Source organism: Rhopalosiphum maidis, chromosome 1, assembly GCF_003676215.2.
Source record: "Rhopalosiphum maidis isolate BTI-1 chromosome 1, ASM367621v3, whole genome shotgun sequence".
In the NCBI taxonomy this organism is placed as follows: Eukaryota; Metazoa; Arthropoda; class Insecta; order Hemiptera; family Aphididae; genus Rhopalosiphum; species Rhopalosiphum maidis.
The window spans coordinates 65,540,214-65,556,517 of NC_040877.1; the positions used below are offsets into that span (position 1 = coordinate 65,540,214).

Consider the following 16,304-nt stretch of genomic DNA (forward strand, 5'->3'; position numbering starts at 1 on the left):
TTAACAAATTATTATAACAAAATAAATTATACAATATATAGTTGTTTTTTTCATAAAAACATCCAATTTCATCATGATATGCAGGGATTATAGTAATGTGTAGTATATATATATGTATATGTATATATTTATAGTAATTTTGAGTGAATTAATAATATAATAGATCTACTAATTAGAATACTGACTGCATACTATACTTATAGTATACTTTAGTTTCCAGTTTGAGAACGAGTAGCGTACAGTAGGTCATAGGTAGTGGAACTATATAAGTAAAAGTAACCAATCACGTATTCACGCTATAAGCTGAACGTACGTATACAACATCGTAGTTAAACCTACACATAACACATGTGCTCACGCCTCGGAGTTTGGACTAATCGAAATTCGAATACTAACTCTCAATAACTCAGTTTATCATCTGAAAACGATTCGGACACACGGTTTGTCGTTCGCATCTTCACTCACAATTATTATCGTTTACTTTTCATTAACAACTTATTAGTTATATTAAACCGGTAAATTACTTTTATTAAACTTAGCATTAATTAGGCAACTGGCCCACATACTTAATAATTTAACATACTTAATAATTTAATTTTTATTAAAAGTAATATTTTTAAGTGTTAAATGTGTAAAAAAGGGTGTTTATTTTTTATTCAGTTTAAATCTTAATTTCGTTCAGTTAAGCTGCCATGTTCGGTCAAAAAAATGAAGAAACTGTTGGATTATTAAAAGTTTCAGCCAATAAATTAGACGGGAATACAAAATACGGGTAGGTTAATAATAATAACATTGTTCATCATTATTATTATTATGAACTTTGAGTAGGTATTTATACGACTATAGATCATGACATCATGTTAAAAATATATTTATCTAGGTATCTAAATTATAATAATTATGAACAACCTATGCCTATTGTTTATAGAGTATAGATTACCTAGTTAGATATGTAGTTCGATCTCATAGATTTTTGTCTAGCACTAAAGAAATATTTAGGTAGAGTAAGGTAGATTTTTGAGAAAACCTATTAAGTAGTACCTACTATTGATTTTATTAATAATCGTTTTTATTATAATAATAATTTGTAATATTCTATTAAAATAACGCCTTACCTTCTAATATTTCTGTTTTATAAACATACTTCATAAGTTATGGACAATTTTTTTCAGTAGTTCCAAGGTTTAAAATTTAAAACACAGATAATATTCTTATCTTTAGAACTGATAATAAATCTATATAGTTTATTGTTAAAGGTTATACTAAACAAAATTGGAAATGCTGAACATTAATTTAATATTTCATAATATGTTTGAAAAACGGAGAACACACATACGAATGTAACGTGCCTACTCAATACTGTACTTCTATAGTCTATACCGTAATATGACTATATATATATATGATCGCCAATAAATACCCTATTTATTAATTTCTATACCTATACATTTCTCTTAGGTATTGTTTTGTTTTTGTTTTTTGTTGTTTATTAATTTAATACCATGTAACGGGATGCGTGTAAATGTTTTTTTTTGGTATTGTACTTCAATTTGTATTATGAGTGTTATGAGTTATGACTATAAATGCTACTTGACGTGAGGTCAAAATCGATTCAAATTATTTAGATATTGATATTTGATATAATTAACTTATAAATTAAGTTTAAATAGTTTCCAATTATATGTTTTATTTTTTTTTTTAAATATTTATATAAGTAGTTAATATAAATCTATCAATATGTAAGTATAGGTACATCGAATATATCGTATATCATACCTAATCAACTGATAGAATTATGAAAAAACTATTTTTATTTTACAAAAAAATATTTTTGTACAACCAATAAGTGAAATTACATTTAAATATATTAAACAATTTTATTCGGAAGTTTTCTCAGTTATAATGACAATTATTGACAAATAAGTTACAAAAGTAATTAAGATTTTAATGAAATCAAAAATCCCAAAACATATTGATTCTACTCTATTCTCTACTACTAGTTTTATACCAATATTAAATATAAGTTTATTTATCATACTATTTATATCCTATAAGCCATAACGTATTATAGCTTTTATAATATAGAAATTTCGTTTTAAAAATCATATTTATTTCACTATTTCAGATAAATAATACAACTGCTTAACCGTAGCGTATCAGTAATAATTTCAATATGCATTATAGTTTAATATTTAGAGTAAAGCTGTTAACTGATAACCTATAAAGTGTAAGGTTAAAAATATTATCTAAGACTTTTGTTTATCTATCATAGTAAATGACATTTGAGTATTCAACTATTTTATATTTTGGTACCTATAATGGTACCTACGTTTGCTATCAGTAGAATAAGTATAATTTTAGATAATTAATTTATACATAATACATTATTATTTATTGAATAAGTTTTTAATTATAATAATAAAATTAGAAAACATAAATATATGTATTTAAACTTTTAAGATAAAAACAAAAAGGCAAAGGCTGGATAAGATTTTTACTGTAGCCGGCAAAGGTTAGGCATTCGTCACCTTCTTTCTCGTAAGATGGTTAAGAATTATAGTACCTAATATCATTATAGTATTATGTTGTTAATCGTTGTATGCATTTTAATATTCTGATAAATTATATTCATATATTTTACATTTTAAAAACTGTACTTTTGTACTGAATAAATCACACAGCTCCACGCGCGGTTAAATTGCGTTTGCACTTTGCTGGCATTTGTCCTATAGCTTTTTTTTATCGTTATGAGTAAATTTTTCTTAAAATTAATAAACTACTGAGGAATAATAATAATTCAATATCTTTACTCTTTAGATAATAATAAGCAGATCAATAAATGCTATATTGCTATACTTATAAACGCGTGTTTGTTTTTTTTTTAATTTTAACAGAAGTTGAGAAAATCATGAAAATTTGCAAATTATTTCGCAGTTGTAAATTTATAAAATGTTGAGTTTTATTTTATTTTGTAGCTAAGGTTTGACAATTTAATAGAAAGATACTGAACTTATAAATGATTCATACTGAAATTAAAAATTAAAAATATAGCCATAATTCTGTTTTGTGGACATTTTAATTTTAAACGAATTATACACGTGACATGTCAATTATTTCTATATAGATAGTTTATTAGTTTAAAAATATTATATTAATGGTGATCTAAATTTTTACATTTATAATATGAATTTTATTTTATGAAATGACATTTTCAAATATGTAGATACATTTTTAGATCATATATGTACTTATTTATATAATTATATCACGAATCTAGAATAACTAATCTCAACTGATAATTTATTGAAATACTTGTGTATTATTTATGTATTTTTAAACGTATTGTTTTAGAACTATAGAAAAACATGAAAAGAATAAATCTACCATTAGTGGTCTGGTAAGTAATAATCAATTTTAATAAAACCTTAAAAAATTATTTTTAATTATCATTAATTAACAAAAAATATATTTTTCGAAATTCAAACTGCTCTATAATTATTTCAAAACGTTTTTAAGAATTCAAACCTCAAACGTCTCTATTTAAATTTATAATCTATTTTTAACTAACTAAAATTGTTATAATTTTTCATTGATTAGTTTTTTATTTATAACAATATTAATAACAATATATTGAGTTAGTTTAGGTTACGTTTTTAGATTTCGTAGTAATGTAGTATGTAAGACAGTATAGAAGTACATATAAGATGTAGACTGACAGAATTTCAAATCTCCCGACTCAGGTCTCAACTCTCAACCTCTCAAGTCAAAGGCAGTAATACTGTATAATAGACAGTTGTTGCGTAGTGTAGTTGTGTACCTACTCACCAGCCTCCGACCATGTATTATAGTATCATGCACGAGTATTATTAAAGAATTTAAAGAACTGGTTTCAGTGGAATTTGTTTTTATTATAATTTATAATATTACCAACCACACTAACGACAAACATCACCGGTTACCACAACAATATTGAAGTTAAACTTCTTTACGCAGGGTAGTGAGGAAAAAAAAAGCGAACGGGCGGCCGTATGAACGCAAACACGGACATGTCGTTGTGCGCAGCCGCGGATTGTCGTAGCTGTATTTTGTAAACATGGGTTGTGTCATTAAGCGACAGTATTTTTGGTTGGGTTATTAAACAAAGAATACTCAACAATAATATTAATGAGATAAATATTTAGATAAAAACGGAATGATCGTCCGAGATGATTTCATACGGTCGTCGGGGCGGCGGTGCGAAGCGTATCAGTACGTCATATACATAATATCACATAATAATAATAATATTACGTATTATAATTTCTTTTCTTTGTTTCTTATCCTCATTACCCCATTCTATCCATGCCTTACTTTCTTTTTCACTCACTCAGTGAGTACCGTTCAAAAGAAGTTTAACTTCCCGCGCGCGTACTGGTAACACACACACGAGTTTTTTGTAACAACAACCATCATGTTTTTATATGAATGCGACTTGACCTTCCTAACCTCGAAATTATAAATACAAGCATCAAATTATTTTTATTGATTAACTATACACCATTGGTGTAACACCAATATACTCATATAGATCTATAAGTTATACCCTAAACCTAATAGGCCCATGAATATATAATATACCTAACAAATACTATTATACTTATAACTAAATTTTGGATGTTGGATATCGATTTATTATATTTTTCAAAAAATAAATGTTAATTTAGTCTAATTTTTAAAACGAATAAACTCGAATACTTGAAATTATTACAGATTGTTTATATTAACGTTTTTACACCTTCGGCAAAATAAAATTGGTTATCACTCATCACTGACCCATAACATAATTATTTCTCCTCAAACAATTATAGACTTTAGTATCTGGAGTGATTGTAAACTCTCCCATGTCTACTTCAATAGGTGTTATATAATAATTTAATTTTAAAAATGTCGTCGGGGGGGCTATAATTATAGACTATATAGTATATAGTCAAAACTCAAAATACAAATAAAATAAATCGAATATTTAATTTAATTTTAAAATCATCAATCATATATAAAAATCATAAATCATAAACGATAAGCGAATAACCATAGAGGCATAGATACTCGACATTTTTTACCAAACATTTATGTTTGCATTACCTAAATTTATTATAATTTTCTAAATATTTTAATAATAATTAAAACAATTATTGTTGAGTTACTGATAGACATTTAAAATTTAAAAATGACGAATGACGATAAAAGGTTATTTGCTGCATGGGTCTTAAAGTTTTGAAAATGTATAATAATATAATAGTATATCTATATATATATATATATATATATATACATATATGTCTTATAATTCAAACCTACTCACTTTGGTCAACCCCAGATGTAAGCCTTTTCATAAAAATAATTTTAATAGTCATGTTTAGAGTACCAAAAAGTTATAAACAAATAACAAATATATAGGCTAATATTGATATTCACATTTTAAAATAAAATGTATTTATTATAAAAGATTGTTGCTGCCTGTATATTATGAGTGTAACAGTGTAGGGCAGGCGTTCCCAACCCGCGGCCCACGGACCGCATCCGCCCCGCAAAAGTATATACCAACCGGCTCATGACCATTTTATAAAAATAAAAATTTTTTATAGGTATAAATAAAAATAAAAATTATTTTAATAAGCTTTTAAAAATTACAAATATCTTACATTTTTTTAATTATCATTAAAAACACACGGCATTCAGTATTAATTTTGCGCTTTTTATTTTAAGACATTTTAATAATTAAAATGTAATATATTACTTTTTGCATATAAGAAATGAAAACCTGCAGTTTCTAACAAACTAGTGCGTTAGTTAGCGACTAATGCGACTAGCATGGAAATATTCAGTAGGTACTTTAAAGTTTAAACCAGGGTTGGAAAAAACCTGGGCTTTATAGAAAACCCCATCCATAAAAATCTAAATTTTTTTTATTGAACATAGTTAATTGTTAATATTTGTTTGGATTATTCATTAAGTATTTATAGGAAAAGTAAATATATATATAATTAATGCTAATACCCACCTTATAAAAATAAAAGATTGTTAACATTTATATTGACCGTTGGTACTGTGTAATTTTTTCCATTCATAATTTTTTTTTTTCCAAATCAGTTTAATACTTTAATTGGAAAAATAAATGAATAATGATATTTATAAAGTAAATTTTTGTGAGAATCAACAAAAAAAAATATAAGAGTAAACTTCCATTTTATTCAGAAAATCAACCCTGGTTTTTATGGTTTTTTTTTTTTAAATAATCAGCAGGTTTAAGCTAAGAAATCAGTTCTGGTTTTTTATTGGTTTTTTAAAATATCCAGTGGGTTTAGCCAGAAAAGCAGCCTAGGTTTTTTCGGGCTGGGCTTTCTTCGTGCCAACGCTGCTTTAAACACACACGATTAGAGACTAGAGTCATAAATTTGTTAAGTGAACAACAATAATATTGTATATTTTATCAAAATTAATTAAATAAAACCGTGAAGTATATACGGCTATTTTGGATTGTGCCCAGCAAGCTGAAAAAAGTTGGGTAAGTCTGGTGTAGGACATGTAACTATGTAAGACTTTTCACATGAAATTGAAAATCAAATCAAATCAAATAAAAATGAAAAAAAAAATCCTTAAAAATTAAATAAAAAAATTACAAATATTGTAGACGTAGATGAGCACTAGGTATAACCGACGTTTAAAAAATTTTACGAAAAAATAATAAAATTTAGGTACTTTAGTACTTACAATAATATTCACTACAACAGTATAACGACTGTAATAAAATCGGATAAGTACTAATCTTAGTCCGTGGTAATTTTAAAGTTTTAAGTAAGTTATCGGAATAATGGTCGACAAGAAACTATATGAAGTAAAATAATGTGAAACAGTAAAAATGACTAAAAATGTAGGAAAATGACCTAAAAATGTCAAAAAATGACTTGAAAAGTAAATAAACACCAAAAAATACAAAATAAAAATTAGTAGTTTAGGTTCACATGCTAATGAAACAAATTTGTGGCCAGGAGAGAATCGTCTAAAAAGTTCTAAAAAAAATGCAACATGCTTACATGCATCAACTTTCGAACCCTATATATTAATATATATATAGTTTCTATATTAGCTATATAATATTTAAATCTATACATTGAATTTGTCGTTAACTAAAAAAAAAAACAAATGGTCAAGTTAGGTAAAAATCAAGTTTCTTCAATTTTATTTGAACCCCCCCCATAAATTTTCTGAGCACGCTCCTAATAGTAATGTATTAGTTATAAATGTAAAATGTGTATTTAACTATTGACTTATTTTATTATTTATATTTATGAATATAATTTTTATGAATTTATGATTATGACTTTATATATATTTATGTATAGACAGTTTAATACATAAACACGTTGAATAGTTAATAAAATTCAATTAGGAATATAAAAGTAGGTATCATGTATCTTTGATACATCGATGCATGCACATCTTGTATCTGGAATCTAGATACATATATTATGTATAATGTACCATGATACTTTTTTTTAGTTTCTTGCCCAATTCTAATTATTATATCCAGTTTAATTTTGAACTTTTAAATTTAAATATTATATTTTTTATTAATTATTAAGTATTTATTTATAACTTAAATAGGTAATTCAAATTTAATATTTTAGTTTCGATATGCTAGCAAAGCTGATGTTGTACTTATGTCTATTGGTGTTATATGCTCAGTCATTCACGGATCGAGCTTTCCTGTCCTGGCATTGGTATTTGGTCAAATGACCAATGTATTTATCCAACAAGCATCGGTATGTAAAGTATAAAAATCATTTGTTGATAAAATTATTAAAATTAGTAAATTATCTAATATAACGAGTGTAATTTTTTGTTTTATTATATATATAGATATTATATAAATAAAGAAACATTGTTATTTATTTTAATAGCTTAGATACATAGTTAAAATTATAAAATATAAATGAAATTATTAAACTACACAACTTATAAATAAAAACCTATAGTTTTAATTAACTTATTAATCAAAAAATAATTAGAATTAATTATTCAAATAATTAATAATTTAAGTAGGTATCTGGTACTTATTTGATAATTTTTTTTTTTTAATTAAGATTTTTGTTAGCTTTTCATAATCACTTTTATTTGCTATTATTTTATATTTTTAAGGACAGATTTACATTTAATTAAAAATAGTATTTATGAATACTAAAATATGGTTATCAAAGAGATTCTGTGTTTAAATAAGATACCGTTTTCTCACTGTTCACCCCCCAAAAAAATAAGTAATTTTTTTTTATTCTTCTTCACTTATTAAGTTTATGCAATAGATATTTTATTATAAAAAATATTTTTTTATTTGTTTTATATGTATATGAAATTATAACATAAATTAGTTGTTTTGTTATCATATATATATAAGATACTTATACTAATAATATGTATATTGTATATAGATAATTTATTTAAAAACAATTATTTGTTTTTATAGTTCTAAATTGTTATAAAAAAATAATAATTTTTTAAATTTTATCTCAGTGATTTTTATTTTTAATTTATTTAATATTTGATGTTTATGTAGGCGTAATAATATTATGGGACTACAGCATTATTTTAATAATGGAGGAAAATGGTCAAGATTTGTTTTTTTTTTTTTTTTGAGGGTAGTAAACAGTGGAGAAATACGGTATCTCACATTTGGAGGAAATTGGCTATGTTCATCTTCTATACCATGTAGGTAAATTTTACTTGGTATAGGTAAACTATATGTTTTACTCATATTATCTATATGATATATTTACCTACAGGTTACTTCTGTTGAAAATAACTCACAGGTCCATATACCTTTGACAGTGGTTGGAAATGTCTTGGATCTCATACATACTAATCCATTTAATTCTACATCTAATTATTCTAATTATACAAATATTCTTCACTCAAATGATATTGATAGTAATTCGCCCTTAAATGTTGAAAGTTCTACACTTGGTGCATTCTTTATGTCTGAAATGGAAAGACTGAGTACTGTTAAAACTATTACAGAAATGAATTTAGGGTGAGTGAATAGGATATAATAACTTATTTATCAATTTTATTATTATTATTTCAACATACTTTTTAATTTTAGACAAACAACAGACATCCCAAGTCAATTCAGTTATGATGGATTAAGTGCTGAAGAATTTTATAGCTATATGACTAAGTATTCATTATATTACATATATATTGGATGTACAGTATTATTTGCTGCATTCATACAAGTAAGACAATTTTCAACAATTATAGGTATAGCATAATTAATTAGGTACCTATTGTTTATAAATACTAAATAAGTACTGAAAATAATTACCTATACATTTTTAATTAATATTAAGCAGTAGGTACCCATTACTCATTATTAAATTATGAACTATCTATTATAATAATTCTTTTTTAGACTTTTTGTTGGGAGATTGCTTGTGAAAGACAAGTTTATCGTTTGCGTAAGGCATTTTATAGCCAAATGCTTAGACAAGAAATTAGTTGGTATGACTTAAGTGATGATGGAAACTTAGCAACAAAATTATCAGTGTACGAAATTATATCTAAATCAATACCTAATTTAATCAGTTATTTAGTTTTATAAGAATATATTTTTGTATTTTAGCGATTTGGAAAGAATTCGCGAAGGTATTAGCAGTAAATTCAGTATGGTTACACAATACATAAGCACTCTTTTCACTGGTATACTAATTGGACTTTGTGTGAATTGGAGATTAACTTTGATCATACTCTGTGTCACACCATTTTTAGTTGCAGTTTCTGGAGCTCTAGCTATAGTATAGTGTTTGATTCAAAATAGTATTACAGAAATTAATTTTATTTTGTTATAGATTTCAGCAAGTACAGGCGCTAGAGAGCAAATAAAATATGGCTTAGCTGGAAGTATAGCTGAAGAGGTCTTATTAAATATTCGGACAGTAGCAGCGTTTGGAGGAGAACTTAAAGAATCTAAAAGGTAGATTTAATATAGTGTTAAAGAAATATTGTTATAAAAATATAATTACAAATCAATGTTATAGATATAATATAGCAATAGAAGAAGGTCGAAAATTAGTCATGAAAAAATACTATGTATTCTCAATACTGTTGGGTTCTGTATTTGTGATTATGTATTCAGTTTATGGAATAGCATTCTGGTATGGATCTAATTTAATTGTAAATGAAATTTCATCGCCAGGGAGCATTTTCACGGTACCTAATTCAAAAATGCATAACTTTTGTTGCATAACTTAAATTTTAATATTATAATTAATATACACCAGGTATTCTTTAGTGTAATGGCTGGAGCTTTTTCTGTAGGAAATGCTTTACCATTTATAAATTCAGTAAGCATAGCCATTGGAGCAGCATCAAATATATTTAATATAATTGATAATGAACCCAAAATTGATCCTTATTCATCACAAGGAAAAAAACTTAATAAAATTCAAGGAAAAATTGAATTTAAAAATGTGAACTTTACATATCCATCAAAATGTTCTATATCAGTAAGCTATATTGTCACAGATGTTATTTCTACAGTAATAAAAAATATATTTTTATTAATTGTTAAAATAAAGGTTTTGAATAACTTATCATTTACAATTGAACCTGGGCAAACTGTAGCATTGGTAGGTTCTAGTAGAGATGGTAAAAGTATAATTGGAAATTTATTACTGCGTTTCTATGATCCTACAGAAGGTCAAGTAAGTTAAATTCTATTCCTTTAAGGTTTAGTAATAAAGTAAAAATGATAAATAATAGGTATTGTTGGACAATTTTGATTTAAAATATTTAAACTTACATTGGCTTCGTCAAAACATTGGAATTGTATCCCAAACACCAGTATTATTTGGTGTTTCCATCGCTGAAAACATCAGATATGGTCAATCAGATTGTACTCAACAAGATATTATAGCTGCTGCAATGACATCAAATGCCCATAGTTTCATCATAAAGTTACCTAAGGTTAAATAGTGTTTATATTAATCTAATAATTTTACTTTCTAAGCAATCTGGACATATTATAAATATAACTTATGTAGGGTTATGATACATTAATTGGGGACAAAGGTTTTCAACTTTCCGGTGATCAAAAACAGAGAATTGTCATTGCAAGAGCTTTGGTCAAAGATCCAAAAATATTATTATTGGATGAAGCTACTTCAGGACTAGATGCAGAAAGTGAAGACATTATACAAAAAGCTTTGGATAAAGCTCAACAAAATAGAAGCACTATTATCCTTGCTCATAGACTAACCACATTAAAAAATGTTGATATTATTTTTGTTTTACAGGTATAACCCTAATTCACATACCTACATATTTTTATAATTTTTGATATAAATATCATTATAAACTTTACTATGTAGGATGGATGTGTAGTAGAATCTGGAACACATGAATTTTTGATGTCAAAGAATGGCTTATATTCAAATTTATTTAACACGCAAGTGAAACAGGAAAATAATAGAGATGAATCTTTAGAATCTGATGAAGATATAATGGATGAGTCCACATTAGATAGTAAAAATATAAATATAGAATATGCTACTCTATCAACCAGTCCACCAAATAATACGCAAATTAGTTTAAAAGTAAGTTTAACAAAGTATAATAGGCAAGTAGGTATACCTAAATATTTAACTTTTTACTTCTTAGTAACTTAATTGTTTTTGTTATTTTATTAATTTTCAAATTAGAATCCAGAACTTAAATCTCAATACAAAGTTGATGATGTTGTTTCCAATAAAAATATTGAGTATGTAATAAATAACAATACATTAGTAGTTATATTATTGTTTACAATTAATTTTATAATTTTTTTTAAAATTTTTAATTAATTAATTTTAGGAACCAAGCTATAATTGATAATGATAATACTGAAATAATAACAACAAAAAAGGTATCAGTTTTAGAAAAATTTATTGAACCTGAAAAAATATTCACAGATAGTTTTATCACTGAAGATAGTGATGGCCGTAAAGTAAATGTTACTAGAAAAGTATCTTCACGTAAAGTAAAACGAATTATCTATCTAGAACAAGTATGTAAATTTTATCAAAATTTAAAATAAAATATTAAATTCTGCCAATTTTAAATATGTAGGGAAGTACAGATAGTGAGTTAGAATCAAATGACAATCATTCAAATAGTTACAGAGGTAGTACCTCAATTAGATTAATGAGTCAACCTGATGATTATTCTCAGTAAGAGTTCATTGTATAGTCATTACTTAATAATCATTTTTTTTTTTCTTACTAAGTCTTGTATTTTAAATATTTTATTAGATGGGAAACCTCAGATGTAGAGTTTAATCTAAATACAGAATTTTCCATGATTTCTTCTAAAACAGGTCAATACATAAACAAACAAAATACTTTGGTAATTTCTAATTAAATTATGTATTTACTTTATGTTAATAATGTACAAGGTTGGGCAAGTTTATTAATTTTTAAGCTCTTTTAAGTTAAAGTTATCTTATTTTTAACCTGTAACTTACAAGTTATATATAAAGAAAGTAACTTTTTAAGAGATCACAACACTATCATCTCTTTAAATGTTGATTTGGGTTATATATTTATGTTATTGTTGAAAGATTTAAAATAACAGTAAAAATTCTATAACAAATTTGAAGGGACCAAGAGATTTCTTACGTTATAGAGAGTTCTCGTAATAGATGAGAGGGTATAAGAATTATATAATAGGTTATAAATCAAACCAACTATTATAATGTAATATTTACATTATAATCATTATTTAGAATTTTTCATTGTAATGAGTTTTGTTATAAACTATAAAGAGTTTTTACTGTAATAAGTTGTTTGGAAAGTTTGACATTTTTTATGGAAATGTGTATAAAATTGTATTTATATAGGTACATTATTTATAACTAACTTTCAATACATTAATGCCCAGCTTTGCCTATGTGTATTAAGCTTAATATTTAAAAATTATTAGAATTTATTAAATATGTATACATATATTTTATAAATTAATGTTTCAGCCTGAAATTGAAAATGTTTGTATTAAGGATATACTTAAATTCAATTGTCCAGAATGGCCATGGTTAGTGATGGGTTTTGTAGGCTGTATTTTAACTGGTGCCATAATACCAGTATTTTCTGTTTTTTATGGTCAAGTGTTTGCTGTTAGTATAAAATTAATCAATAGACCAAATATATTATTATTTATTATTATTTTTTTTTAGACATTCACACTTAAAGGTGATGCACTATTACAAGAAGCAGCTTTTTGGTCTAAAATGTTTATTATTTTGGCTTTATTATCTGGTTTAGCGTGGTGGATGCAGGTAAAAAAATAGTTAAAATTACAATATTATAATATCATTTTTAATAAATTATTTTTTAAGACTTTTGGATTTACCCATGCTTGTGAAAAGCTCATTATGCGTATAAGAATTTATGCGTTTGAAAATGTGTTACGTCAACCTGTATTTTGGTTTGATTTTAAAAGTTCATCACCCAGTATTATTATCAGCAGATTATCTAGAGAAGCTCCACTTGTAAAATCTGCAAGTATAGTTACAAACATAAATATTAAAAAAAAATCTAAGATTTTTGTTATTTTAGGCTGGTATTTTAAGAGTGGCTCAAATAATATCAGCATTTGTGACACTGTCAGCTGCAATCATAATCGCTTTCACATTTGGCTGGAAATTTGCTATAATATTAGTCATTGGTGTACCAATAATTGCTGGTGCTGCTTATAAACAATTAATAATAGTTCAAAAAAGTCAAAAACAAGATTTTGAAGTTATGGATAAAGCTAATCGAGTAAGAAAATCAGCAATTACAACTTATATGTCAAATAAAAGTCAATATTTTACATACTAAGATTGAGTGTACTAATATAATATGTAAATTATATAAATGTAATACCTGTAGTATAGTATAATTAATATTTTTCTAACTTTAACTTATATAAAACTGACTTACATGCAAAGTTCATAAACCAATTTTAGATTTCATCTGAAACTATTTCAAATATAAAAACAGTTCAAGGTTTAGCACAGGAGCAAATGTTTGTTTCACAGTATGAAAATAGTTTAAAAGATCCATTTAAAACTGTTAAAAAACAAGCATTTTCATTTGCTATCATGTATGCTGTGTCTCAGGCAGTTATATATGGAATGTATTCAGTTTCATTTAGGTATGGAGCATATCTTGTAGAAATTGGAGATATGTCAGCTACAGATATTTATAGGTAATACTAATATTAAAACAGATGTGTCAAATGCATATTATATTATTGCATTCTCTATTAAAACTTATTTTTTTAGGGTGTTCTTTGCATTGGCGTTTTGTGCTGCTTCTGTTGGTCAAACGTCAGCTTATCTACAAGGTTATTCTAGAGCTAAGAATGCAGCATCGCTCATTTTTCAACTAATTTGGAGACAATCTGAAATTGACCCTCTATCAACTTCAGGATCCAAACCAGTAAAACCATATAATATATTAAAATTTTAATATACTAATATTGCATTTAATATATTTAATTTAATATACAGACAATTAAAGGCAAAGTCCAGTTTAAAGATGTCAAATTCCAGTATCCTTCCAAACCAAATGCACGTGTATTGCAAGGTATTAACTTTGTAGTTGAACCTGGTAAGACATTGGCAATAGTTGGTGAATCTGGATGTGGCAAAAGTACTATAGTATCTTTACTTGAACGGTTTTATGATCCATCAAAAGGAGTAATTGTATGTTGTTTGATTTGCATATAATAATTTACATGCTTTATTTAATTAATATTAAATTATTATCAATATTAATATAGTTATAGCACGATTAAAGATATCTTTAATCGTGGGTATAAGTACCATTTATTGAAATATGAGTTTTATTTAGGAAGTTGATAATCATGATATACGAGCGATAAATTTATGTCATTTAAGGCAAAATATTGGAATTGTTTCTCAAGAGCCAATATTGTTTAACAGTTCAGTAAAAGATAACATAGCATATGGTGTAGTCAACAGAGAGGTCTCCATGAATGAAATAATTGATGTGGCAAAACAAGCAAATATTCATAATTTTATAACAACTTTAGCTGAAGTAAATTATAGTCAATATTTAGAAGCAACACATTTTTATATCTTAAATTAAATCCCTGTTTTTAGGGTTATAATACGTTAGTTGGGGATAATGGAAGTCAACTGTCCAATGGACAAAAAAAACAAGTAGCAATTGCACGTGCATTAATAAGAAATCCTAAAATACTTTTATTAGATGAAGTTACAACAGCATTGGATATTGATAGTGAAGCAGTAAGTTGATATATCATATGGAGTAAGCACACTGAAATAGATAAGAATTATTTATCTCAGTGAGTAAGCACTAATCAAATTAATTTCTAATTTCTATCACAATTTAATGTTTCAAGATGGTGCAAGGGGTATTAGAGGTAGCTCGTAAAGATCGCACCTGCATTATTATTGCTCATCGTCTTTCTACTATCCAATCAGCTGATTCTATTGCTGTGATTCATAATGGTAAAATTGTAGAGCAAGGTAATCACGAAGAACTAAAAGCTAAAAAGAAATATTATTACAAGTTAATTACATGCCAAGAATAATCATCTAATCAACCTCAGCTCTAAAAACATTATACGCATATTAATTAATTAATTAATATGATCTAATAAATATGTATATTATTCATTTTTAACTGGTGCTGTTAATTTTTTTAAAGTTAATAATTAATATTAAATATTGTGTTTTAAAAATTATTTTTTAAATATTAATTATAATATGGTTTTATAAACAGTGCAGGCATCATTTAAAAAAATATTTTATTTAAACGATTTTAAATAAAATATTTTCAACAAGTAAGTATATCAGTTTCAAAATATTCCCGCGTCAGTAATAATAGTTGTGCGATCACAAAATTATTTTTAAAAACAGTTTTGCTCAAACCAAGACTATTCAATAAAATCTATAACAGAATAATTATTATGAATAAAATAAAACTAAATATATAGTTTTTATTATCTTGATAATTGTTTAATTAAATAAAAATTTTTAAGAAACAATCAATAAATCTATTTATATACTAAAATATTAATAATAATTTTACCTTACAAAAACAAAACTTCATCTTCTGATAAAGATTCTTTTAATTTTAATACAAATATAGCCTTATATTATCAATATGTATATATAGTTCACTTATTAGAAACATACTCAATTTTTTTTTTTTTTGAAAGGGGCAGTGAGAAATAATAAAAATTATAAAATAAAAATTACAAAT

General features: G+C 25.4%; 1 protein-coding gene across 3 annotated transcripts; it reads left to right on the top strand.

The window, feature by feature from the left end:
* Positions 1–355: 355 nt before the first annotated feature.
* On the top strand, positions 356–15,722 carry LOC113554409 (multidrug resistance protein 1-like). 3 transcript variants are annotated; one of them, XM_026958241.1, is made up of 29 exons: positions 356–515; positions 661–772; positions 3,352–3,397; positions 7,668–7,802; positions 8,817–9,064; positions 9,137–9,269; positions 9,446–9,579; positions 9,656–9,827; positions 9,882–10,006; positions 10,071–10,242; positions 10,314–10,538; positions 10,611–10,736; positions 10,795–10,998; positions 11,076–11,327; positions 11,403–11,627; positions 11,733–11,791; positions 11,884–12,076; positions 12,139–12,239; positions 12,321–12,414; positions 13,037–13,180; positions 13,241–13,342; positions 13,403–13,564; positions 13,623–13,826; positions 14,015–14,256; positions 14,333–14,489; positions 14,561–14,755; positions 14,904–15,110; positions 15,176–15,322; positions 15,439–15,722. In XM_026958241.1, exons 2-29 carry the CDS (start codon positions 693–695, stop codon positions 15,628–15,630), a joined length of 4,476 nt encoding a protein of 1,491 aa, XP_026814042.1. In that variant the 5' UTR covers positions 356–515; positions 661–692; the 3' UTR covers positions 15,631–15,722. The 3 variants fall into 3 exon arrangements, with proteins under 3 accessions (XP_026814042.1, XP_026814051.1, XP_026814060.1); XM_026958250.1 differs by lacking the exons at positions 12,139–12,239; positions 12,321–12,414 and having other exon boundaries at positions 356–772; XM_026958259.1 differs by lacking the exons at positions 356–515; positions 661–772; positions 3,352–3,397; positions 7,668–7,802 and adding an exon at positions 8,682–8,742.
* Positions 15,723–16,304: the final 582 nt, after the last annotated feature.